Raw genomic sequence first — 27,217 nt, forward strand, 5'->3', positions numbered from 1 at the left:
ATTTATGCCTTATGACAGAAAGGAAGAAAAGCATAACTGAAGCTTTACAATTAAAATGTTACCAACTAGAACTAAAGGATAAGAGTATCTCTGCTGAAGCATAAACATGTAATTTAATTGGGTTAGCATTTAGATCTTGAACTTATTAACATGTTGGAGTACACTGATTGGAATTCATTCTTCCTTACATCTTAAACAGAATAAATTTTAATTTGCCAAATCTAGCAGCACAAGAAGGCTCACGTTATTTTGGTTTTATTGTGATATGGTGGAATACAAAGAAAATAGTTTTTTTTGTCTTGGAGCTTGTCTTATTGCTGAGTAAACTGTTATGAATAAATGCCCATATTTTAGTGGTTGTGAACTTGGGAGGATTCTGTTTATCTCTGGCTTTGTGCAGAGACCACATGAACCTAATCCACACCAACACTACATGAACCCCTAGAACCACAAAATAGGGTATTTCATCGTTTGTTTAAGTAGGAGAGGAGCTGGAAGGAAAGTCTGCCACAAGCAGCCTGAAAGTGCCAAACACTGAAACATTCTACCTGGCTTTTTTGTCCTGAGATGGAGGACAACTACACAACCAGAAGGAAAGCAAACTGGTGCATCCCAGGCATGCTGGCTAATGGAGAAGCAGCCTGCCAGACGCCTTCCTCCCAAGGACTCCAGGGGAACAGCCTCAAGATTTATGCCTTGGTAGCTCTTCAACAAATGGACCAAAAAAGGAAAAGACCTGGTCTCATGTTTCTATTTCACTGATGAAAATTATTCCATTTGTTTTCAGTAGGTCTGGGTAATCGCATAATTCAGGTGAAGCACATACATATAGCACATTCAATAATGACAGTGCTGACCAAAAAACATTCATCCATTTATTTAAATGCTAGTTCCACAAATGAAAGTAATACAGGCAACTAAATAACTTAAAGGTATATTTCTATACCAAATTTAACGGTCTTAATCTGATTATCACACATACACACACAAGTTGTGATCTGCAGGAGGGTTTCTGCTAAATTACTGGCATATGTGAGTGGCTACAAGTTTTGTTTCAAAGGTGTGACCAAGCATTTCTGCTATTTGTGCACTTCTTTTACCTTCAGATGTTTCGTTGCATTCTCCAACTCTGACAGTATCCCATAGGGCACAAGGGGAACACCAGTGAGGTTCACTGAAAGTATGGCCTTGTTGAGATCATCCAAAGTGTTTAATAAAACTCCTGTGCAGTTGTCATCACAAGCTAAATAAACCATTTTAATAGGAGAAAGCAATATTAGTATTAACAAGACATGAAATACTGAAATTTATTTTGATTTACATGATATGTGCCTTAACCTTTTGAGTTAAGAGCAATTAAGTATAATAATTTTGACTATACAGATTTGTAGTATTGCCCTCCCCCTTCTTACCCCAAGAATAGACCTATTCCAAACATATTTTCTTTAGGTTAGCACACATTCAAGTCCTATTGAGCTGCTTACTGTATTACAAGCTTATTGAGCCTACTTAGCTATATTGCTATAAACCCAGGGTGATACCATTAACATTCACCCAAACAGGTTAGGATGACAGGAAATTCAAGCCTAGAGTGGTATAATTCAATTTATTCTTTGGGTAGGGTTTTTGTTTGTTTGTTTGGGTTTGTTTGTTTCACTTTGGGTTTGTTGGTTTTGTTTGTTTCACTTATACAAAGCAAAAGCTGAGTCCTAAATCGCAATTCATTGTAAAAGCAGATTACTGTACTTGCTGTGTCTTTCTGCTATCAGCCCTCTCATAAGAAACTGCATGACTAATTAGTGGTGGAATATGACTGATTACTTGTGGAGAAGGCCTACATACCTGAGATAACTCCAAAAGTATTATTACAGCAACCTCACATCCAAAGGGTCAATGTCATGGGAATGCTACATTTTCTAATAAATAAAGGTATGCTACGCACATTAAAAAAAGTATTTAAATTATCTTTCCTTAAACTTGTCTATAACACTAAAAAAGCCATTTTAAGGATCAACTGTTTATCTCATGTTATGATCTCTACTGTAGTTTCTTCTATGTTCACATAATGGTTGAGGTTGGAAGGGACCTCTGGAGATTATCTAATCCAACCTGTTTTACAGAGACATTAAGTTGTTAAGATCTTTTTCTTTTCATAGAAAGAATATGGCCTGACATCATTCAAGGAATAATCATGCATACATAAACATCACTGGAATAGACCAAAGTCCACTGGAAAAGTAAATAATTTTAAAACCACCTACAAACACACTCGTCTTCCACAAGAAGATGTCTTGGCTCACACTCGTCACACAGTTGTCCGGTCACACCTTGCTTACAGAGGCACTGGCCTGTTGCTCGATCACAGCTAATATGGACAGAGCCACTTGGATTGCACTGACACGGATGGCAGCTGCCACCGAGAAGCTGAGGGTCACCATAATAACCAAGAGAGCACCTAGACAGGGAGGAACAGGGCACTGAATAACAGGGGATATTCATAATGAAATTGGATGTTACATTTATCTTTAAGGATCACTGATAGGTTTTTAATTAATGGCTTCTTAACAGTAACTAATAAATCACTGTAAGTCCTTGAGCACTCATTTATATATTTATGAACACTGAATAATCTATTCCAAATACAAAAATGGCTCATGCTAAACAAACTGTCCTTGGGAGTTGGGGATAATCAGGGATATCATGTGTAACTCACCTTTCACAGTACTGTCCTTCATATCCTGGGAGACAAGCATCACAGTAGTAATCCTGAACATTTTTCAGGACACAGGTAGGACTGAAACTGGAGGAAGGATAAACAAATACCTGCTAGCATATAAATGGAAGACCATACAAAGACATAGAACACCTTCAGCCACAGGTTAAACATTGTAAGTAACAGCATCCTCTGCTCAATCTGATGCAATGCTCTAGAATTCGCACTCTGAATTATGTGTTTCTTAAAAAGTTTGCTTTTCCAATGTAACTCCATTACTGTACAACACACCAAAGCACCTTATTACTTTCTTTTTTAAAAGATGAGACAAGGAAAAATGGATGCTGCATGGCATGGCTATAGTACATATCTAACTGAGACTTGCATGAGAACAGAGTTGCTAGACTCTTATTCTGACTCAATTATCCAACAACAAATATGCTTTTCAGACTTCTGGAGAAAAAACAGCCTGCATAGTCTTTTGATTTTCAAAATATGAAGTGGACTGTTCCTCTACCAAACAAACATATGTATGAATTTCAAACAAAAGAATACTTGTTCTTCCCCTAGGACTGATCTCATGAAAAGTTCCTGCATTGACTGAACATGGCCTGAATCTTTCTAAATAAAAAAGCATTGTTAGAAGAAAGAGACCCACATTTGAAACTAAATCATGTCAGAGCAACTTACTCCATTATCTATAAAACATTCTATGTGGCTGATCTACTTTTTAAGAAAAAAATGACTATTCTATCAGTTGGTATTTTTATTTTAAAACGTCACAGACTTACCAGTAGCAGTGAAAAATGCAGAATGTAAGCTCAATTTACTAAAATGGGTAGCTTTCAAATGACTAAAACTTAAGGACATGGTAACTACTGTTGTCATAGCATGGGGGAAGAAGGAGTGGTGACATATAGCGCAATAAACCCAGAATGCTAAAATGCGCACTGGATTTAATAAATTCTGGTTACCTAACAGGGTTGGCTCTGGGACAGGCACAAAGAGAGCAGTCGTTGACGGATCCAATTACTTTTCCATAGTAGCCTGGGGCACAAGCACTGCAGTAATCACCAACTGTGTTATCTCTGCAGTTCTGATACACAAAAAGGAATTCAGACAGTTTAAAACAACAAACAAGCAACAACAACAAGAGTTTTATCTTGGCCCAAATCAATAAATGTATACAATTTCCAACAATCACCTCTAAATGTCACTGCCTGTTGGTCAGCATTCTCTGAATGGAGCAACCCTTTATGAAAAATAAGCAGAATTCTTATACGAATACCCCCTCAGGCAGGCTGACCTAACTTCTGTTCTACATTTCCATTAAAGTTTATATAGTTCTGCTTCTACTAATCCAATTCAGGCCAGGAAATCATGGTACAAAGCAAAAAATCCTCAAAGAAAAAAAAAAAAGCAACTGGTGAAAAACTTAAGCAGGATACTTGGATGAAAAACATAACCTTTCGGTGTTTCAGCAAATGCATTTGATTGCTATAAACCAAGGATCATCCACAGTTAGGATTCACACACACTATATTTAATTAATACATTAAATTGGTATTCTAAGCATAATTCAACTGACTAGTCCCCAAAATGAATGAAATTCAGTTTCTTTTTTTTTTTTTCCCCTGTTTTTTGATTCATATTCTTGCTAGTGCATGTATTTTAGGGGTTAGTTGACACTAAGCAGTAGCAATGCAGCCTGCTATTGTACAGGAGCAGAAGTCAGAAGAGAAAACCATCTCTTTCGCCTTGACTGCTCAGCCACAAATGTTTAAGTAGTAATTTTAACATGCGGGTGAGTTGCCACCCCTGCAATAAAAAGCTGAGAGGAAGAACGACTAGTATTCACTAGTGTGAAAGACCTATGTGTTTTGGCCTTGTAGAAATAAGAATCATAGTTCTTATTCACGACATTCATATTTTAGGACAAATCTGAAAGCTACAGAATAGTTTACAAAAGCCTAACGGACTAAGGAAACTCACTTTAAAAACTGATTTCTAGAATGAATTCAGCAGAAGTTGGCTTTGAAGTAATCAACTTACCACTGGAAAAACAAAGAATATGAAATAAAAAACTTTAAGAAACAGTACTGAGCCATAACAGAGAACAGACTTAACATGTTTTATTTGGTTAGCTGAGAATTTGCTGTCCACAGGGCCGTCAGCCCAAAAGACAGAGGCAATGTTTTAGTCAGATATGGCCCCTCTTTGCAACCTCTGAGATAAAATGAGAGAAGTGAGCAAATAAACCTAGGTGAGGCATACCCTTATGCTACTTTAGTCTCTGGGAGTTAGAACAGCCTCACTTAAAGCTGCCCAGGGGATGCTCTTCCTGAGAGACAAAGAATTTGTCTTTGACCTAGTCTGTGGTATGGTATGGCTTACTGCTTCCTTTACTTCTTTTTTGTGTAACTACACAGGCCTTGGCCAGATCAAGGACAGAAGCCCAAAAGCCTCACAGAAAAACAGATAAACTAAACTGATACACGAGTTATTTTTAAAGTAAAATTAAAGGTAAAATAATAATTATTTTGAAGATGTTAGCTCCCAAAAAGCTTGATGATTTAACTGAATGGACCCTAAGTGAAATACTATTCAGATTTTCCATTTTTCAGAGTTGGAGGAGAAATTGTACTTTATCCAAGTAGTACAGCCATGTGTACTTGTCCCAGAAAAGCTTTACATAGGTTACTGCCATTGTATGCTCAGGTGAAACCAATAGAAAAATGTAGAAATTGTACATACCAAGCACTTCCCAGTTTCAGGATCACAGGTCTCACTGTGATTGTTGCACTGACATGGCACACAAGGTGCAATCAGAGTGTGAGGCTCTTTCACATCGAGCTCTGTTTTCTTTCCCCTGTAGTATCCTGGAGCACAGCTCTAGTTTTAAGGAGAGTAAAATGAAAAAATATATATGAATATGGCTATCAACAGTTACAAACAATTCTAAAAGGAGTTTAAGTAACTTTATTATTTCACTATTAGAGACACAAAAAGGATTCAAGAATTCTGTACCTGACAGGATAATCCAGCATAACCAGCAGGACATCTACATTGTTCTACAAAATGAGCTCTAGCTCTGCCAAGATGCATTTCTTCAAACTTCACTGCAATTTCCATTGAGATATTTGCAATTCTACAAGATATATGCAGAAGACAGCGTGAACATCTAGAGAAGTCCTAGCACCAAAACTGAGATCCAAACATTTTTATGCTTCAAGGTAAGAGCTACCACACAATCTCCCATGAACCCCTTTTTCCCATATCTCAATAAAATCTGAAGATACCTCACATATTTATGAGATTTCAGGACCTACAACAACCAAATCAGTAGTACTGCAAAGTAATATAAGTCAATTCCCACTGGTGTGTGAAACTTGACAAACCCACCATGCAAGAGTACATATTTCTGCCTCTGAAATGCTAGACAGAAATACATCTGCTTTTCCCCACTGATTTTTGGACAGAGCTAATGAAAAGATAGTTGAGGGTCTGTGAATCAAAAATAATCTCTAATCTGGAGGCAGAACCACACTTGTTCAGAGCTGTGAAGATGCAGAGATACTGGGTTTCTATAGGATGCAGCTCTGCTTGTCATGTTTGTTTCTGAACTGACAGATGGCAATGACCAGATCCCATCTCCTCCCTCTCATTAGTAAGCCAGTTCTGTTCAAATGGCAGTAAAATGCCATTGTTCTGAGGCAGGAATATTTTACTACCACTGCTCAGAGTAGATAGATACAAGAGAGACCTAGATTGCTACAAAACAAGAACTCAGAGAACCATTTGTTTCAACTGAAAAAACAAACAAATATTTCAATAGTCATAAAATAAGATGGGAAAGAAATAATTTAGAAAACATCTAACTGTATCACCCATACTGCAGAACACTGCATCAGCCTGTAAGGTTCTTTATGGGATTTTCTATCAAAGTAAGCAGCAAACACATTTAGTGTGTCACAGAAAGAATTAAAGAGGGATTCTGCTGCCATTAAAGGTCATGTTTTCTTATCAGAGGAAGAACAAAAGTCAAATAGGAAATTGGAAATGTCTCTAATTTGAGTTAAAAACGTTACTGTATAGCTCAGTCGGGACTATTTCTAGGTTAAATTACAGTAAATCAGAAATTGCTTTACCTGCTTTGTTGTAATCCTTTGCCATAAGCTGCCTTAATAAGGATGTATTCAACATTGCTCAGCACAGACATGAAGTCAGAACGTAAGACAGGTTCGTCAGACACGGAGTTAAAATACTTCCAAGAATCCTAGGGAAACATAACATATATTATTAAAACCAAGAGCATTTAAGAGTACTTAAACACTGCCTGAGAGTGACAACACCTGACTGTCTCTCATTTGTTGCTGAAATCTGAGTCTGTGTTTGAAAAGCTTGCCACAGCAATACCTTCAGCACTTCCAAACAAGGAAACAATGTCAAAACGTTCATTGCTTCTATAGCATGATATTCCCAGGCATTTTTTCCCTAAAACAGATGCATTTTAATCCAAGCACTCTTTACTGCTCAGCTTATTTGACATCAGATACAGAATCATAGAAGGTACTGAGTTGGAAGGGACCCAAGAAGGATCTTTGAGTCAAACTCCTGACCCTGCATATGACAACCCCACAGTTCACACCATGTGTCTGCAGGCATTGTACAATTGCGCCTTGAACACTGTCAGGCTTGGGGCCGTGACACCTCCCTGGGGAGCCTGTTCCAGTGCTCCACCACACCCTGGCAGAAGAACCTTTTTCTAATGTCCAACCTGAACCTCCCCTTGGCACATATTCCTGCCATTCCCTTGGGTTCCGTCACTGGTCACTAAAGAGAAGAGTTCGGCACCTGCCCCTCCCCCTCCTCTTGTGAGGAAGCTGTAGACCACAATAAGGTCTCCCCTTAGTCTCCTTTTCTCCATGCTTAGCAAACCAAGTGACTTTAACAGCTCCTCATACAGCTTCCCATCCAAACTCTTCACCAACTTTGTAGCCTCTTTTGGACAGTCTCCAGTAGTTTTATATCCTTCTCATCCCGTGACACCAACAACAGGTGAGGCCACACCAGTGCGGAGCAGAGCAGGACAATCACCTCCCTCGCCCAGCTGGCAATGCTGTGCTTGATGCACCCCAGGACACAGGGGGCCCTCTTGGCTGCCAGACCACACTGTTGGCTCATGTTTAACTTGCCATTGACAAAAACTCCCAGATCCCTCTCTGTAGAGCTGCTTTCCAGCATCTCGTTCCCCAGTCTGTATGTACAGCCAGAGTTGTCATGTCTCAGGTGCAAAATCTGGCACTTACCCTTGTTGAACTTTGTGCAGTTGGTGATTGCCCAGTTCTCCAATTTGTCCAGATCCCTCTGCAGGGCCTCCCTGCACTCAAGAGTGTCAACAGCACCTCCCAATTTAGTGTTGTCAGTGAACTTACTTAGTATTCCCAGATAGGCATTTTTTGAAGTATTTTATTAAATATACAGAGCTTTTCTGTAAAATCTCATAGAAGAAAGGAAATATTTCCATACCAATATTTTGGCTTACCTCCTTCATTTCTACTTCTTTGTCAGTTCTTACTCCATTTTCTGGAGAAGGGATGTCTACATAGATGACCAACTTACTGGTGTGACCTCCTTTCATTAGGATCTGTGGCTCAAAATTTGAGGTTCCAAAGCCATCCAAAGCATAAAACGCAACAGTATATCTCAGCTTCCCTCCATAGGCCATGAGCTGTTTCGATAAAAAATTATTACTTTTATTTATTCCAAGGTTAGAGCTACTAGCTGAAAATATTTTAATGTCATCAGAAGACTTGAAAACTGCCAGTTCTTTGAAGAATTGGCAATAAAACATGAAAACTGAGTTAAACTCAGCAGTTTTTGCACCAAGGTTAAATGCATATTTCAAAAAAGCAGTCTCAGGTTCTTCTTTGGTTCTTCAAGGTGCATACTCAATTTTCATTTAATTCCTAAGCAATAGAGAGTCCATGATCTATATACGGAAGCTAGCATCAAGGCTGAAAACTCCTTCAGGTTTCTAAAGTAAAATAGAATATATCAGTCTTTTCCCTACTGTATGATCTCTGAAGAGTAATGTGGTAATTAAATATGGGTGTTACCAATTTACAGTGTCAAGAAAAATCTCATTAGGAAAGGGTAATGTAAGCATATAGTTTATGCTTGCTACAAATGAGATCAGTCACTTAATGTCTATAGTATTATGACCTACAAGAATAGAACAAGTGCAGAAAAATGTTATTAAAATTAAGTGACTATTATACAATAAAGGAGTGACTATTAGCCAGTAAATAAATTATCTACAAAGCATTCTAATTATATAATGATCTTACCTGGTCTCCCTGAAACTGCTCTGGTAACCTCCAGTAAAATGTTTCTGTCTTTAAATATTTTCTGACTACGGCAGCATCCAGTAAAACATCAGGAAATTGTGAAAATACTCCTTGCACTGTTCCAGTCAGGTTACTTGGAGCTACTACATGCAGAATGGACTGATCTGGAGTTAAGGTTATCTGCAATACAAAGCAAAAGACTAATTGAACAAAAATATTCTGTTCCAGTGTTTATGGTTAACAGTTTTAGCTGCTTTGAGACAGTCAATAGTCCATTGTGGATAAATGCTCAAACCAAAAATTTGGGAAATATGTTTGATTTTTTTTTTTTTTTTTCAAGTGAAGAGTGATGCACAAGGATTCAGAAATAAGACTATGACCACTTACCACTTGCTTTCCTTTCAGTTCTACCATATGCTGCTGCCTCTGCAAGCCAGCCAATTACAGTCAGTCTGACTAATAAAACCATGTAGACTTAGTCACCCCAGTGTGGTACCTAACACAAGAATAACACAAAACCGTATTGCTATATTTTTGTCACTTTACTTACAGGAATTCTCACATGATCTTCTAGTTCTGAACAGGATGTGGACATCCCAAAACAGAAGCACGGAGTACAACCTAGTGCATTGTTAGCAGACAGAGCAAAAGTTCCAGGTTTACATTCACTGCATTGTAGACCAAACACATTTTCCTGAAAGAAATAAAAAAACCAACATAACAGCACAATTATGTTACTTGCCTAGCTTAAGGAAAGATGATGCTGGAAGAAAAACTAGCAGGTATGTAAACTACATAAGAGAAAGCCAATTAGTGTATCTATTCTGTTTTACTATAAAGTACTTACTTTTTCATTATTTTCCAATACTACTAAAAAAATACACAAGCCACAAAATACCAGAACATTCATGTATTTGATTTCCTAGCAAAAATTAGCAGCTCTGTATTTCCATTCAAGACAGACAAATCTTTCCCTCCCCCTCATCACTCCATCTGGAAAATGGGCTCCCAAAGCCAAAGAACCTGCTCAGTATGAATAGGAATCAGGGGACTTATTCCCAAGTGTCTGGTTTTGGCCTCAGTTCCCAACTGGTAAATCCAACGCGAATAAATACCCAAAACTACAGTCCATGTCCACTGGTATCTTTAACCAGAAGATAGAAGAGAGTCCTATGAAAGAGTATATTTATGGCCTTGAAGTAAACTTTTATATCAATCAATGTTTCAAGAACAGATTCTCACCTTTTCAGAAAGATCTATACTAAATCTCTGTATTTAATTTTGCCTTTTTTTAATACAAGAATGTCAATTCAGAGTTCACTATTAGCAATACACTTGAGTTATTCTTAAGCACTGTCTTTGGTTATAGCATTGGAAACAAATTTGAACTTGCAACATAACCACACTTATTTTAAAATGTTAGGAGGAAACTTCCTATTATTATCATTTGAATTTTCATAAGAGCAGGTTTTATCATCTAACTCCATGTGCTGTTCCAAAACCTGTTAAAATCATGTGTGTATGAGCAGAAAAAACTTCTGGTTTTTTTTCCATTTTTCCATTTTTTTCCATTTATATAACAAAGGTAAGAACATAATAGCTTTTTCACTGGAGTTTTCTAACATTTAATTAGTTTTTTAAAATGCTTTCAAATCTAGGATGGAAGAAGCTGTAGAAGTGCTGTCTATCTATCTTTACACAGAGAATAAAATAATTAATTGCCAAAATAGCATGCTTTTAAGTTAAGAAATAAATCTTTTAATCAGAGATTGTCTGCTCAAAAACTTCAAGATTATATCAATTAATGCGACCTGCACTCAGAAATGCAACTCTTGCAGCAAAGTTTTCCTAGACTCTATGAAGGAATGTTTTTCCCTGGCTTGAGGTGGAAACATTTTCTCTGTATTGCTCATTGCAACAGAATACATTTCACTATTACAGCTGGTTCTCCTCCAACGTTTCGTGTGTACTGAGGAAAAAAATCTTTTAAATAGCAACTAAGAAATTATGCATATGAGTCACAAACTATTATTATTGGAACTATTTGTAAGGCAAAATAAAACAGTAGACAAAAGCAAGCAGGATAAATAAAACATGTAAAATGTGTACCATTAAAATGGTTTATATGGCATTGTTCTCAGTATTAGAAGGCATTTACATCATACAGAGAAATATAGTGACACTGAAGTCACTGGCACCATTCCCATGTATTTAAAAATATTTACAAAAATTTTGCACCAGAACTCATGGCCAGTATTTTGTCCTATTCAAAAGGAGCCAGACAGAAATCTAGGAGAAAAAAAGAGCAATACAAATGCATCCTCATCCATTTCTATCTTACTATAGTAATCTACAAAAATTCTGAATGTACTATAAGAATGATGTGGTTACAGAAATTCACTTAATACAGAATAAACACACAGATCTTACATTCAACAAATGTAATCTATTTCAATGTAGGACTGCAGTGAGACAACAGCGATGAAATATAACAAATAGTGTACAAGACTAGAAAGACAGCAAGTATTCAGCATTAGTCAGCTAGAAATGACTTTTTGTGATTATGCATACAATGGGTCTTGATCCTGACTTCTTAACATATGTCCACATCAAATTCCACCAATTCTGTCTAAAAGAGAACTTCAGTACCGTGCCACAATACTTTTATGACCACAAACTGGAAATAAGATTATCTGGCTACATAAAACAAAACAAAGGGAGGTAAGAGAGAAACTGTCTAGTATTATCACAGGAATTTCTGAGAACACAAATAACAATGCCATGTTGGTAGTGCTGCTATTTCTTCTACCTCCACTTGTGTTGTGTCTGTCCAAGCAGGGAACCTCATCTGGCAATTTTTAGCACAGTTGACTAATAAGACCTATTTTGCACTAGCATGAAAAATCCTTTAGGGGTGACTTAGGTGTACTCAGAACCATCTCAAAGAAGGGATGCAGATTGACTTCTGAAGTCCTTTCAGCACTACACCTTCCATCATATTTATATGTAACAAATGACCAGAGAAGCCCAGTGCTGGCTCAAAAGTGTCTGAATACTTCAGTACCTTGCAAGTGCAGATGCCCGTTTCTTCTTCACAACCACAAATTCCATCAGTATCATCACACATCTCAGCTTTGGTTCCGCTCAAGTCGCAGTCACAGGCAACACAGTCTGGGTAGTCCCTGTAGCCTAATGCACACCTGGAACAGTCTTGTCCTCCAAATTCAGCTCTGCACTGGCACTGACCCGTCAATACATTGCACTGGAGACTGGCTGAACCAGTGTCACTACAGTTGCAAGCCTTAGATGGAAAGAAGAAATGTTGATAAATAACAGATCCTTAAAAACTTTTGTTACAACTGAAACAGAACAGTAAATTTGGAATGGCCCTTAAAACTCAAATGTTTGTCAACAAATACAAATACTATACAAGAATAAAAGCGAAGATCTTCCACATAGAAGTGGGGGTTTTTTACTGTGTATTTGAACAAAGAACAGTCCATGGCAAGAAGTAAGAAGGTCTGTTGATTCCCAAATCTGTTTTGCAAATCAAAAAAGTTGAAGAAATGTGTTCCAGAAAAAAAATCCAAAATTACTATGTATTAAATGCAGTAAATGAATTAAAATAATGGTATATAAATGTTGGATGAAAAAAAAACATAAGTACAACAATTTTCTATCATAGAAAGAAAAATTTTAGTACTGACATTCTTTTAAGATTTCAAGAAGCATTAATAAGTTCTACATCCTGCTCAAGTTCCATTTAGTATTTGATAAGGAACCAAGAATCCCATTGTGTCGAAAGGTGGGAAGCTCAGCACCAAAGGAGAACTGTTCCCTGGCAGAGCCTGTCCTGCAATCAGTAACACGAACCTGTTATTACAAATATGCAAAGTGGATGTACTTAATTTGTCATTCTTTTTTTGAAGCAGATCTAATCTGAAGTATTGATTTTGTAGCTGGGGTTACTTAACAAGTCCAGTTTTGCTCTGTGGTTATTTCTAACAGCGCAGGCAAAAAGTCCATTCCATCTGTCATCACCTGACTGTCAGCATTTTCCCTGAGTCGTCTTTCCTCATCATCTCACTCAGATGAAAAGCCTTACCTTGTAAAGCACTCTATACAGAGACCCACAAAATCTGTTAGGATCACTATGGATGCTGTAGCAAGTTTGCTGCAAACCATTATAATTCTCTGTATTAAGCAGTGTTTACTCCAGCAGTGAGAATTAGATACCACGCTGCCTAGTCTAACACATTATGACCAAAGTAAGTTCACAACTGTGGCTCCCAGATACCATTAAAGGTCTACAGCATTTAACATCAAACTCAATTTTAGGAATAATAATAATATAAATAATTTACATTTACTTCAATCTCAGTCAATATGTGATTAAGATAAGTAAGGACTCTTAAGGTACAAGTAACTGTGCTGCAGCACACTTGAAAAGGTTTGCAAGCAAAACATTACTACAGCTCTGCTCTATCACTGCACCCAGAGATGGACACTAAACGCCAAGAAAACTGCAAGAAAACAAGCCAGATTAAATATCTCACTAATGCAGTCTGTGTTGCAAAAACAGACCAGCTGGGTTTCTGAAAGCATCTCCCCCATTTCATCCATGTAGACAGCATGTGAGAGCTTTTCCAGGGCTTCTCAGTAGACATTGTACTGGAATTCAACCTGCCAGAGCTGAGTATTCAGCACAGGGGAGCCTCCATTGGGACTATTACCTGCAGATCACAGTACTGCTTATTGCACCAAGAAAGTAACTAAAACACCTCAGAGCAGGGGTGTCAAACTCATTTTCACCATGGTCTGAATGTAATTTTAGGACTGTCTAAACGTAGGAGTAGGTGCATTTAGACAGTCCTAAAATTACATTCAGCCCTTTGAAGGCAACCGCAAGGCTGATGTGGCCCTTGGTGAAAATGAGTTTGACATTCCTGCCTTAGAGTAATTCGTGTTAATTACTGTGATGCTGTAACCAAAAGGAATGCTAAACAACTTAGCAAAATTGAGCACTTACATATTTAATTAAACTTGACCATTAGCAAGTGCTGTGGAATCGCCCTGTGAAAGGAACACTTCAGGGAAATGCACAGGCACCAGCACATTGTATTTGCGCAACATTAGGTAACAATGACTGTTGGTAGCTGACAAAGCAGCAGTTTAAAGATTGGCTGCCAAGTACGTTGATATAGATCACTAAGATGGTAAACACTGAAGAGCTATTATAGGACTATTTTATCATCCTTACTCTGAAAAATTAAAGAAAGAAAAAAATAAAACAATTTGGCTGATACTTCTACTTGTCAAGTACTCACTGCATACAATGACAGACCTTGTCAAGTTGATTATATTTGTGGTTTTCCTCCATTGACATTACTTATCACATTTATGTAATTCTGAGGCTTTTTAAAATCTCAACATTTATAAAGATTGGCCCAATGCCATATCTGTCAGGAATTTACTGCATGAACCTAATTGCGTAAATGGTTGCTATTCCTTGGATCTGCACTGAGCTGGCATTTTACTGCTTAATTATACATACTAATCTGAGATAATGGCAGTTACCATTTTCCCTTTCATAAAACATTAACTACCTTATACCTTTTTAATTTGAAATATTCAGAAAAGAAGTGTGCAGTGACTGTCAAGATAAACTAGATTTCATTGTTCTTAAAGCCACAATATCATCACTCCTTCATTAGCACAGAAACTTCTTGTTGTCAACTGTTGCTACAAATCTGTTTCAGTATCACTATTAAGCAGCTAAAAGTCAGAATTCAAAATTCAAAATTTTAATATGATCTATGCACCTATCCAGAATAGGCACTCTGAGTATTTTCAGACAGCTTTCTTAAGAGGTTCCTCTATAAACACTTTAGTCTGATTTTATTGTTTTGTTTTGGGTTTTTTTTATGTGAGCATGTGAACACTTTGAGACAGAGAATAAAGATTGAGGTTCTCAAAACAAGAGTCCAGTTCTGACATCAGTTAACAGCCACAGCTTCCCTGCCAGCCTACCATACCTTACAGCCAAGTTTAGGAGAGAGTCCCCAGTGATTTTCTTCACAGAGTTCACATTTTGGTCCCCTAGTGTGAGGGGGACAAATGCATTGGCCAGAATCAGCATCACAGTTGTTCTGAGTATGAGCACAGTCACAGGCTGCAAAAGAAAAAGGACTCAATTATTAACCTTACTATTGCATTAGTTACAGAGAAGAAAGTGCACATCCACTAATAGTCTTTCTTAATTATGCAGTAGAGTTTATCCATTCCACTATCCCTGCTGTCTCTAATCACTGTGAAACAAATTATGACCACAGTGACAATCAATCTTTTTATTGAAAGTCCACTACTGCATCTTGACATAGCCTGTTTGGTGGTTTAAAAAGCAGTGCTTCATTTTCACAGGGGAACCACCAAAGTCAAACAAAGTTATGGTCGAAAAGATTAAATTTGTAGGAAAAAATTCTAGTATAGAGCATACAAAACTCAGAAGATACGATAATGTTCTCAAGCAAGTGAAAAATAAATCTCAGAAATTAGTACTTTGCAATAACTGCTCAGTGAATAAGAGGGATGGGTAACTTTTTATAATAACTAACTGCTGCAGGAAGCATTTGTCTATTTAAGAACTGCAATACTATTCTTGCTAAAAAGCAGAAGTTCAGAAAAGTGTTTTTATTAACATTGACAAAGTTTTTGAGACCGAAACAGTTAAAGGTACCTAAAGGATCTTTTATTCTTAGTAAAGAAACAGTATGTATGTTCCAAAAACATAATCCTGTCACATAACCTTACTGTAGATTTCATATTACTATAGTATTTGAGGTATGAAAAAAAAAGTTTCTGTCGGTTTGGAGAAAAGTAGGCATTCCTTTAACTATACTGTGTTGAAAAGGGCATCTTCTTAACATGATAAATTAGGGGGGGTTTATGGCATGTTCTCTGTTTGGATTAAGATTTTCCTCTGTATCTAAAAACTGTACACACCCAGGTGGTGATAGGAAAATAGATTCCATGACATCTTCAAAGTATAAAATATATTTAAGAATTAAATGAAAAAACACAAAGCATGAATCTGTTAAGAGTTGTAGTTCTTAACTTTTACAGCTGGAGAAAAAAAAAAATAGAAGTTTCTATTCTCTGAAGGACTGAAGGGTTTTGTAAAGAAAGAGACAAAGAAGATATTTAGGATGTAATATTCCTCTTATGCAACCTTCATGAGTTGCTATTTCATTGTCACCACCCTTTCACAAGGAACCACACAATAAGCAATCAAACATCTTGTTCAATAGCTTAATCAAAGTATCAGGAGACAATTCTACAGATTTTTCCACATAGTCAATCAAAACAACTGACAATCAATCAAAACAATTGACCTTTGCCAGAGTTAAATACAAATATATTGTTGAAAGAAATTCCAGACAAACCCTGAAAGGATCACAGATTAGAGCTTACGTGTGCAGCCACCATCCTGGAAGGCGTGAAAGCCATGAGCACAATGATCACACTTCTCTCCAGCCACTCCTGGTACACAGTGACACTGCCCCTGGTCATCACAGTCCTCGGAGACTGAGCCAAACTGGCTGCAGTTGCAGGGAACACAGCCAAGCCCAGTAAGCAGGCCATAATAGCCATTCTGTTGGACAGGAAGTAAATACATTTTGAGCAATATTTCATACATTTTTTTAAAAACAATATGATGTACACTCATTTTCTCTTGTTTACTTTTTACTTGTTTACTTTTACTTGTTACTTTCCCTGCTGTCTGACCCACATGAGTATTGGTCAGTACTGTGTGACTGCTGTGGAAGAACTCTGCCTTTATCTCTTCACTGTTCCCACCCATACGCAAGTACACATTAGGTTGCAAAAGTGACACTGAAATGCTCTCATGGTCCTCTAATCTTGTCAGTGAGACTTATGTTTTAAAGTCAGAGGTTATTTCAGTGTAAAGACTTTCATGAGGTGAGGGTGGGCTGTGCTGCTCAGGCACAGATTTCTGTGAATGTGAATAGAAGACCAGAAGAGAGCATGTCAGTGACCTAGCACATGTGGACTGACGGGCATTCAGCTGGGCTGGCACAAGGGCAGTGACGGGGCACAGATTTCCTGCTCTGGTCTTCAAGGCAGTTCTACACTTGCAACTGCTGGTTTGTACCACCATTGAATGTCTTCTTGTTCTTACAACAGGTCTGTCTTTTAGCCAATTGCTTTTTTGGTGTTCAGCTATGATATGTTTATTCTCACCAACCACATTCTTCAGATATTCCCACTCAGACTTCATTTTGCAGAAGCACAGCTCTAAGATCCCTTCAGGTCTGTTACCAGTTTGGTTTTTTTGGTAAGCCAACACAACTGCATGCTATCAGTGAGCGCAGCGCTAGCCCGAACAGCCCTGTGCAGAAGGGTGCTGAGTTAACTACATAGCTTCACGTGTGCAGAGAGCACTGGCAGAGCAATTTTCAACCACAAAAGCCTGTGCAGACAAACCTTTGGTCTCTGCTCCAGCAACAGGTTCCCTCTCCCCTGTATATAGTTGCTGCTATTCTCTGTATCTGTTCTAAACACCACCTATAGATAAACAGGAAGACCAAGATACCAGAAAATGCAGATATTGGAAACATGTAAATATTTGCTTACCAAGCACTTATCACATCTTTCTCCAATCACATTCGACTTGCAGTGACAAAAGCCTGTCTCATGATGACAAGTACTGGAAAGGGAACCATTCACATGGCACTCACAGGCTTATGTTTAGACAAAAAGAAATCAAAATATTAATGTCTATTAATTTGTATTCATTATTATACAGAATTCCAAGTTTGGCATAAATGTATCTTTCACCTGTTTATATACTATCAATCTTAATATACTACAGTAATACCTGTACTATACATTTAGGCTACAAGATTTAAAAACCACCTCTGAACATATATGTTTGAGAAGTTTGTTTCTTCCAGCCCCATATGTAACATTTTTAAGTAGGAAATGTCTACAGCAGGTCACTGAAGGAATAGTATTAAGCAAGCCAATCAGTTTCAATAATATGAAGTGTCAGATTCCAGTATAATACATTCCTTTCTCAGGCTAACCCAGGCACATAGTTTTCAACCTGCACTTGCCAAATCACAACTTGAAAGTTAACTTTTTCAGCAAAGGTGAGTATCTCACTATCCATTCTGCTACGTGCACACCACATTTTTCTGTCCTTTAAATTCTGAGAGTAATAATAATAGCTTACCACGACAGCTTTTCTCAGTCACTGCATCCCCATAATACCCATCAGCACACTTTTCACAGTGGTGTCCTGCTGTGTTCCCCAGGCATTTCAGGCACTGTCCTGTGAAGGTATCACAGTGGCCGTCTTCTTGTGGGTTTACATTGCCATTGCATTCACAAGGAGCACAGGATTGTCCAGGCACAAGTGGATTTCCATAGTAACCATTAGCACACCTGCACCAGAGATCAAAATCTATGAGCCGGAAAGTGGTCATGTCAAACACTCTCTCCACCCAAGGGAGTATCTCCTATTAATTTTTTATCTAAAATGCCTCTGTATTACAAGCAAAGACAAAATGGGAAGGAAAAATTTATTAGGAATGTTCTGTACATGTGGTACAAACACTTCAAGGCAGGTAGGATGATGAACAGTTAGTGATAAAAATGATACAGGTATTTTACCCAAAGCTAATGTACATACCTTTCACACTGCGAACCAGTATAGCCTGGAAGACATTTGTCACAGAAAATTCCACCTCCTTCACTCAGCTGGCAAGTAGGACTGAAACTATCAACAACATTTCTGGTAGTCAGCATCAATACACAGAATCACAAGACTTCTACAAACATTCAATATTCACCCTTCAAGTCCATGCACCTATCTATATAACCATGTGACTGCAAGTTTTTCTAGATTAATATCAGTGCTTTAAACATTACAAAATGTCAAAATGAAGTCATCACTTTCAAAGCCTCTTTGAGGTTTTTTCTTTTAAAGGAAAGGAAGATTTGAAACTTCTAAAAACCTGGCCCTCTTTCTAGCAAATCTGTGGCAAGCTCCTCTTTTTGACTTGCAACACTTCTGTCCTGCTGTCTTCTGAAACAACATGAAAGGTAACAGTAATTTTTCTGACAAGTTCAAGGACAGGATGAAGTGCTATTTGCCCTTCATGTACAAACTCCACCAGTTCACTCAACCTGTCTATACATTTGTGTAACTGGAAAAATAGCTTTGAGATACACTCAAATGAAGAGGAAGACAAAAAGTCTCTCTCTCTCCTTCAGATTTCACATATTTTCTTCATCTCAACTTTCTGATTTTGCTGAAGATGGAAAAGAAATCTCACATAAGCAGCTTACTTGTTTGCAGCAGAATTCAGAGGACACGCACAGGGCTGGCAGTCCTCAGAAGTTCCTTGAGATGGATTTCCATAGAAGCCAGGCAAGCACTGATCACAGAAAGGTCCTGTCGTGTTGTGCTGACAAGCCTGTGAGACGTGGAAAAAAAAAATCTTTTCAGATCTACTGTTGATGGCTTTTCAGCCCCTGAGGGATCCCTGCAGGAGTCTGCATGCAGAATAACATCCAAAGAGAGAGCCATGAAGAACACATTAGAACTTTGAAAACAAGTGTGGGGTTTTTTTCTGAGTTGTAACAAATCTTAGTTGTTTCTTTCCTACATCTTAGAATATGCTTTAGACCACAAAACCAGCCACTTGACCTATTCACACACTTAAACATATTTTGCATATTGCACACATTTAAAGTAACAAACTTCTTATATATTCCTTACTGGCATTTAGCCATTGTATTTCTGTGACCTTTAAATTTCAGAAGAGATCTGACAGCTAAATTCTCTCTTCAGAAGGTAATGTGTAATTTCCAGTGTTGTCAGTTATGGAAGATACACATGTCTGAAAACAGATATTTACCCAAAACACTGCTTAATTTTATTCCTTTCAGGAGAAATTTTATTATCACCTGCAGCAAGCAAAATTGAGATTTTTATCAGCCAGTATATGGTGACACTTAATTCAGTTCTGACTATTCCCCCCTTGAGATGACAAACTGAAACAAACCCTTTATTCGAGAACACTTTAATGGAGCCCCCAAACATATTATTAAGTAAACAAGGAAAAACAAAAAAAATAAACATTTGGTACCCATAGCTTGAAATTTACGTACACTGTGAACTTGTCTCTCACAGCCAAAATGCTCTCTTAATTCCTAAACAGATGCTTAAAACACAAACACTTTGAAGGATGACTTACAAAGCAAACACCATGAATATCACACTCAGTTGCATGCCCATTGCATTTGCAGGGTTGACAAATACCTCCAAAGAGTATCCCATCCACACGGTAGTACCCAGGGAGACAGGACTGAAAAGAAACAAGGGGAATGGGAGAAAAAAAAAGCAGTAGCATTATTCGTGTTAAAAGCACACATCAAAACATTTTCAAAGAGCCCATTTCCGACCACCCACCATCTGACTCGTTCACATTGTGGCAACTGAATACTCAATACTCTTTCAATTCTATTGATGTCACTGTAGCTCTTTTCTGGTGTGCTGTGGGGTTTTTTTGTTTTGTTTTTTTGTTTTTTGTTTTTTGTTTTTTTTTACTTGCACTGGATAAAGGGGATAAGAATTAACTCCATGAAACTTTGATTCAACCATTTGTCCCCTGGAGGCACATAAGTTAAGTTTCGTGCAGTTGAATATGTGAAGTTCTTTATTGTGGGACAATAAAAAACAGATGTTCTACCTCCTCTGCAGAATAGTTAATGATGCTATGGCACAAGGCTTCATACTGAAATTATTTGTCAAAATAATTCCTGCTATTATGCAGATGGTGCTCTGCCTCCCTAATCTCCTATTCGCAGACATATAAGACACCACCTTGTGCAACACAAATACTAGCATTTCTGCCTGCTAAGATTCATTATTGCCTCCATAAACCTAATGACATAAAACAGAAATAAACTCTACATGATTCAGATTCAGGAAAATCGCTATTAATGAGTAAGGTAAGCTCAAAACAGCTTCACAGAGCTTTTACAGCTGCTCCCTCTGCAACACTAATATTCTAAATTGTATCATCATCTTTTAGTATCACCAAATAGAATTCAAGAAATAAGTTTAAAATCCCATTTAGTTTATCTGGAAGAAGATATCTGCAGCATTGTACACAGTGCAATAGGTAGCATTTCACCACAAAACATACACTTTATGGCAGTACAATTAAAGGTAGCCTGCCTTTAAAACCTAGATCCTCTCAGGTAGGAGATAATTTTAGACACATAAAACACTCTGGCAGTTTACCTCACAGGATATTCCTGTGTAACCTTGAGGACATTCACAGAATTCCACATCTGGTGCTGAAGAAAGATCTATAACATTTGCACTTGCAGTATCCAGGGTCACAGAGTCCAGCCTAGAATCAAGCATGAAAAAACATCACATCATTTCTTTCCCCAAAACTGATTTTGGACAGGATAGTTTGCTTCTAGGGGAGTAACACTGCTGAGTGCTGCTCCTGGCAGTGACAGCTGAGAAACAGGCACAAATCTCTGCTGTAAAAAGACTACAATCATTTTCTTATCACTGCATTTGCAATTCTGGGAGTAGATGTGCACTGTTCCTGATATCATTATTGTTATTAACATCATCTCTTCTCCCACGGCAACATTTAAACAAAAGCTTCCCCTTCTGTCATGGTATTAGAGGTATATCAACATGCTTTATTCCTGTATATCTTTGAGAACAGGTAAAACAGATCTTCAAGGAATGATGCAGATACTGCTAATGCTGAGTAGAGACTAAGAAATAACCAGTTAATCCATTCCAGCTCAATTTTCTTATTAAGGACTCCCTTAGAGATGAGCGTCAGTGACACCTACAAAGAGACATTGAAAGAAACTACAGCCAACGTCTTTACTGGCAGGTTTTCCGTAGTCAGCGATGGATTAACTTGCCACATACCAAAATAAGCATACTGTTGAGAGTTTCAAAGGTATTTCACTCTAACAAAGCTGCCATTGTAATAAGGCTTTTATGCACTATTCCTTTAAAGCAGAAAACAATGTTTCTGCTATCAGATACCTTTACAAGAACCAAATGCTGTTTTCCGCACATTCCACATGAATGTGTTTGGGGGACAAGACCAGTCTTGAGAAAATCCAATTAAAAAAAATGTTTTCTTCTAGAAATTACTAACATAAAACTTTAGGAATACCGCCACTATGAGTAGTGTTTCATATGCACAAAAATAATACAAATATATAGATTAGCTTGAATATTTTCCCTCTCTTACCTGTACACAGCTTTTTTGGCAATGTTGTAGTTTGCCCTGATCAGAAGATGGGTCACGTTTACCAGAACAGTCATCAACCTTTCCCGGTCTATAGCTTTTTTTGTATTGAAGTCTATGAAATTCTCTGATACGAATCTCACTGCATTAGAGTACTCCTCATACGGTTGCAGTGACAAGCCCGCTGCTCTTGTACTCAAAATCTGCCCGTTACCCTGAAATTGAAAGTAAGAAAACATTTTTCATATTTGCATGCAAATTTTATTAAGCAATTACATTTAGTGTCAGATGTACATCCAGATAACACAACAAAGAAGCAATCCAACTAGATTTCGTGCACTAGAAAACAAGTAAGTAAGAGGTATACATTTTCCGTGGCTTCAGGAAGACCACTCTCTTTTACTTCAGAGACTCAAGAAATCAGATTTCCTTTTGGAAAAAGAATCAATTTAAATTTCAAAAATCAAACTCCTCTACAAAACAGAGTATCTTTTCTCATTTGCTTTATTGCTAAATACATTTTACAAAATAATACCTTCTTCTAGAGGTGCCTGGATTCAATATAGAGCCTTACTTTAACTGCAACATAAATCTAGAAAAGTAAGCAATCAGCAAGAACACCATAGAAATATTGTTTTATTTTCCCTTTTATAAACCCTTCATATATTCCTCATAATGTCTGAAGAGTAACAAGTTGAAAAAAGACCCACCTGAATGATGACATCCACACTAGATACTATATCACTGTCCACACTCTCCATTGGAATGTCATAAGACACCGTATACTTCAAGTCTCCACCAAAAGCTGTGAGCTGAAATAACAAAATGCAAAGTCTTAACAACACCATAACCTCCAGCCAACACAATGAAGTGACATGGGACACTGCAACGTCCAAATTATAGGAATAGATGGGCTTACAAATACCTCTTTCCAGGGAAAATTTAACATTCTGTATGTACCAGCACAGAGACTAGCTCTGGCTTGTTGCTGTGCAAGTGGGGAAAGCCAGGTGAAGGCTCTACAAATGATTCAGATAAGTGCTCTCCTTCAGTGAAACACCTACAGGATTTCCAACAAATAGCATAGGTTTACACTACCCTCCCAGCCAAGGGGCACAGCATATCAGTTTGTCACATTCCATATTCCACCTTTCAGGCTCCTTAGCCCCACAACTGCTGCTGACTACTTCGAAGTTAAACAACTGTACCAACAGTTAGATCTATATTAAATGGATAAGAAATAAGAATTTAAGCATTGCCCTGTGCAAAACTACTCCATGTCACACTTCTGAGACCTGTGTTCATTTACTGTGTCACTGTACTAAGCAACAGGGTTGCATGTGCAAAGAGACTGGACCAAAAATAACTAAACAAGTGAGGCACAAGGTCCTATTACTCAGCACTGGTGAGGCCACAGCTGGAGTGGAGTCCAGTTCTGGGCTTCCAAGTACAAGAGAGAGATGGACATACTGGAAAGAACCCAGCAAAGGGCCGCTAAGATGATTAAGAGCCTGAAGCATCTTTTGTATGAGAAAAGACAGAGTACCAGGACCGTCCAGCTTAGAGAAGGCTCTGGGGGATCTCAATTAGACATAAGTATCTGAAGGGAGGGTGCAAGGAAGACAGAGCCAGGCTATTTTCAGTGGAGTCCTGTGACAGGAACAGAGGCAATGGCCACAACCTGAAGCACAGAAGATTCCTTCTGAACATCAGGAAACACTTTAAAGTGAAGGCGACCAAAGTACTGGCGCAGGTTTCCCAGGGATGCTGTGGAGTCTCCACCCTTGGAGCTATTCAGAAGCAGCTCTCTGGACATGGTGCTGGGCAACTAGCTCTAGGTGGCCCTGCATGAGCAGGGAAGTTGGGTAAGATGACCTCCACAGATCCCTTCCAACTGCAACTATTCTGTGATTCCATTGCAAAAAATGGGAGACCCAGAACTTTAGGTAGTAACCAGGGCAAAAGTTAAAGACTAGTTGGTTGGAAACTAACAAATGTGAAATGGAAGTGGCCAAGAGGAAGGTAAAAGAAATTTAATGGTCCTGTCTACTGTATTGGAGAAGATGTGAAGGGTGTAAGCTTTGGGACAGGAGCGAACAGTATGGGGAATGTGAGCATGTAAGTTAGTAACACTGAAGAGAAAAAAAGAGATTATATTGTGTCAAAGACAGACAGAGACGGTTACAGGGAGATAAATGAGCACAAAGCTCAAGAAGAGGTTACTGGGAATGTCTCACCGGGAACACAATGAATGGGAGAGCAGAGATAGATTGAGAAGTCCGGTAATATTGGGTTTATGTGTAACTTTTAATTACAGAAACTATATACTTAGAGCAATATGGTATGACTCTAGCTGAGAACTTACTTTATTTCCGAGATATGGCTCAGGCGCTGACCAGTAATAAGTATGTTTCAGTACTTTCACAGCGTCAGTGTTGTTAATACTTATTTGACGGGGTCCATCAAATTGGCTTTGCTGAGGTTGCACGCTCTTTGAATTATACAGATCAGTAACAAGCCATCCCATCATGTCTGATATCTGCAAGACAGAATAGCAATATTAATGGAGTCAGGCTTTGTGTCACTGAGAAAGCACCCACTAAACTTAACCTCTCCACAGATGTTCACTCAAGCTGATGGATCTATAATGCTTTCATTAACCCAGTATGACAACCAATACATGCAAATATGCCACTTCAGAATAGGGTTGTCTCTGCCTCTCTATTAGGCAGGAACAAAAATATCATGAGTGTGATTTTCATCCTCCCGATAAAATTAGCATTATACCTACGTAATTCCCTCAGATGGAATTACAGGAGTTCAAGGGATTTGAGTTCTATTGTTCCCATTTATAGATTGGCCTGAGTTGAGGGAAAGTTAAGTTCAGAGTCTCAGAACAGGGAGCAAGACAAGAGGACTTCTGTCTTATCTCTGAAAGTTTTATACAAGCATCTTAAAATTTCAGTCAATTTGATGTGTTTTCCTCTCTATTGACACATAGAACAGGGGACTAAAGTGTGACTAGCTCTATAAAGATATGGAAGGAATTTGGTGGAAAAATAGTGTCCCTGAACCCCTCTAACTCAAGAAATGACTATTCAGTAGACAGTGGTATTTATAATCACCCTTTTCTACAAAATAATATTGGAAATATTGCCAGAGGTCACTCTATCCTTACCAAACAGATATGAGAGCAAGGAAACAGGTTTGGATTCCTCTCTTCAATATGCTAAGAAACTTTTAACAGCCCAAGATCAGATTAAAAAAAAAAAAAAGACATTTTTCCCATGTGTTATCACAGCCTCCACTACTCAATGCTTCTGGTATTACTGCAAGCCAGTGGGGCCAAAGCCTGCACTGGGGTGACACACTGACTATCTCAGAGCTGCAGAATAATATTGAAAATCCATTCCTGTGTAAAGAGAGACATGCCAGAATTTGGAATTAACTTGGGCACATGTCAAAGAGAAATATAGTACATTTTGCAGCTGCCTGAGGAAAGAATATTAGGTCACAGACATAACATATAAATACCTGACTGATGGGCCATGTTAGGCTGTCACAGACATCAGAAACCCCAAAGCAGAAACACTCTGTGCAGCCCTGAGGATTTCTTTCTTGCAAATTGTAGAATCCTGGTTTACAGAGATCACAGTTTTCACCTTCTACATTTTCCTGTAAATGGCATGTAACATTTGTTTAGCATCAGCCTTATTATGGTAACAAATACAGTGGATTAGACAGGATTTAGGCATAACAGCATTCAGAAGGTTATAAAAGAAAACAGACTTCAGCACAGCAGGGTTACTGAATAAGACTCTGAGATTAAAACTAAAACTGATTGGAAAAATTCATCAGAATTTGCCAGTTCATCAAAATCTAAACATGCCCTGGCAAGGACCCTATTGCAGTGGAATTTCAGCACATGGGCAGAGTTTGAAAAGCTTCAGCCAGCTTGCCAGTCTGCTTCTTTCATAGCTTGAAATTGTAGATTGCTCAGAAAAAAGTTGCCATATTTACTGAATCCAGATAGTCTACATACAGACAGCATAGCTCACTTCCATGCCAGGCTCCTGGAGTTACCATAGCCAGCTTCAAGGTAACAGTTCCTCAACCACATATTAATTTATACTTTAATCCCTACCATTGCTGCCACCTCTTTCTGGAGGAACACCACACACACACTTATGCTAGCTGGCAGCTTTTCATCCTAATATGTTCTGGCTAAGGTCCAGAAACTCCTATGTCAAAAATAGAGGTGCTCCACTCCTTTAGCTCTTATTTCTGGCCTTCTGCCTCCTTACCATGCAAACTGGGTAGCTCAGAGCATACTGCTACATACCTCTTTCAATGAAGAACTTACAGGAAAAAAAAAAATCCAGAACACCATACTCAATTTTTTCTTGTAACATTTGTACAGACAATATGTAGTTAGTTATTCAAAAATTTAGACAATTGTTGCTGTCAAGAAAATCAGTAGAGAAAATATTCAGTAAACGTCCACAAAGCTGTGTCCATAGAACTCTGTGGGTATTTCTACACAGTAAGATACAGAACATTTCCCTTTGCCAAGGACTAGTCTTTATTCATGTTTTAGCTTCATATCAGGACAAGACCTGGACACATATCACTCCCCCATCTCAACCTTTGGTTTGCACTATGGAAAAACTTCGCTACAAATGTGAAGATAACTTTACAGAGCTCTCCCTGATAACCAGGCTTCAGGGACCACGACTGTAGGGCATATACTGAAGCACACCTGTTGTGCTATTTTGAGGAGGCCTGTATGAGCTCTGCATTGCCATTTGAAATGCAAAGCCTGTGGACCA

At 38.1% G+C, this 27,217-nt stretch overlaps 1 protein-coding gene across 1 annotated transcript in view; it reads right to left on the bottom strand.

Moving 5' to 3' along the window:
• LAMA1 (laminin subunit alpha 1) overlaps nucleotides 1-27,217 on the bottom strand; it is a gene marked incomplete at both ends in the record, with an annotated part of 104,085 nt that overhangs the window by 33,223 nt on the left and 43,645 nt on the right. The window contains 23 exons of the mRNA XM_080339681.1: nucleotides 1,101-1,243; nucleotides 2,262-2,455; nucleotides 2,714-2,800; nucleotides 3,688-3,809; nucleotides 5,468-5,605; nucleotides 5,741-5,861; nucleotides 6,862-6,989; nucleotides 8,259-8,444; nucleotides 9,064-9,243; nucleotides 9,614-9,757; nucleotides 12,128-12,364; nucleotides 15,099-15,235; nucleotides 16,534-16,714; nucleotides 17,719-17,825; nucleotides 18,320-18,531; nucleotides 18,779-18,865; nucleotides 19,438-19,565; nucleotides 20,349-20,459; nucleotides 21,401-21,512; nucleotides 22,392-22,603; nucleotides 23,099-23,200; nucleotides 24,754-24,927; nucleotides 25,923-26,063. Coding sequence (XP_080195807.1) covers nucleotides 1,101-1,243; nucleotides 2,262-2,455; nucleotides 2,714-2,800; nucleotides 3,688-3,809; nucleotides 5,468-5,605; nucleotides 5,741-5,861; nucleotides 6,862-6,989; nucleotides 8,259-8,444; nucleotides 9,064-9,243; nucleotides 9,614-9,757; nucleotides 12,128-12,364; nucleotides 15,099-15,235; nucleotides 16,534-16,714; nucleotides 17,719-17,825; nucleotides 18,320-18,531; nucleotides 18,779-18,865; nucleotides 19,438-19,565; nucleotides 20,349-20,459; nucleotides 21,401-21,512; nucleotides 22,392-22,603; nucleotides 23,099-23,200; nucleotides 24,754-24,927; nucleotides 25,923-26,063 — 3,384 coding nt within the window. The remainder of the gene's footprint in view (nucleotides 1-1,100; nucleotides 1,244-2,261; nucleotides 2,456-2,713; nucleotides 2,801-3,687; nucleotides 3,810-5,467; nucleotides 5,606-5,740; nucleotides 5,862-6,861; nucleotides 6,990-8,258; nucleotides 8,445-9,063; nucleotides 9,244-9,613; nucleotides 9,758-12,127; nucleotides 12,365-15,098; nucleotides 15,236-16,533; nucleotides 16,715-17,718; nucleotides 17,826-18,319; nucleotides 18,532-18,778; nucleotides 18,866-19,437; nucleotides 19,566-20,348; nucleotides 20,460-21,400; nucleotides 21,513-22,391; nucleotides 22,604-23,098; nucleotides 23,201-24,753; nucleotides 24,928-25,922; nucleotides 26,064-27,217) is intronic.

This window comes from Nesoenas mayeri (assembly GCF_963082525.1).
Source record: "Nesoenas mayeri genome assembly, chromosome: 2".
Lineage (NCBI taxonomy): Eukaryota > Metazoa > Chordata > Aves > Columbiformes > Columbidae > Nesoenas > Nesoenas mayeri.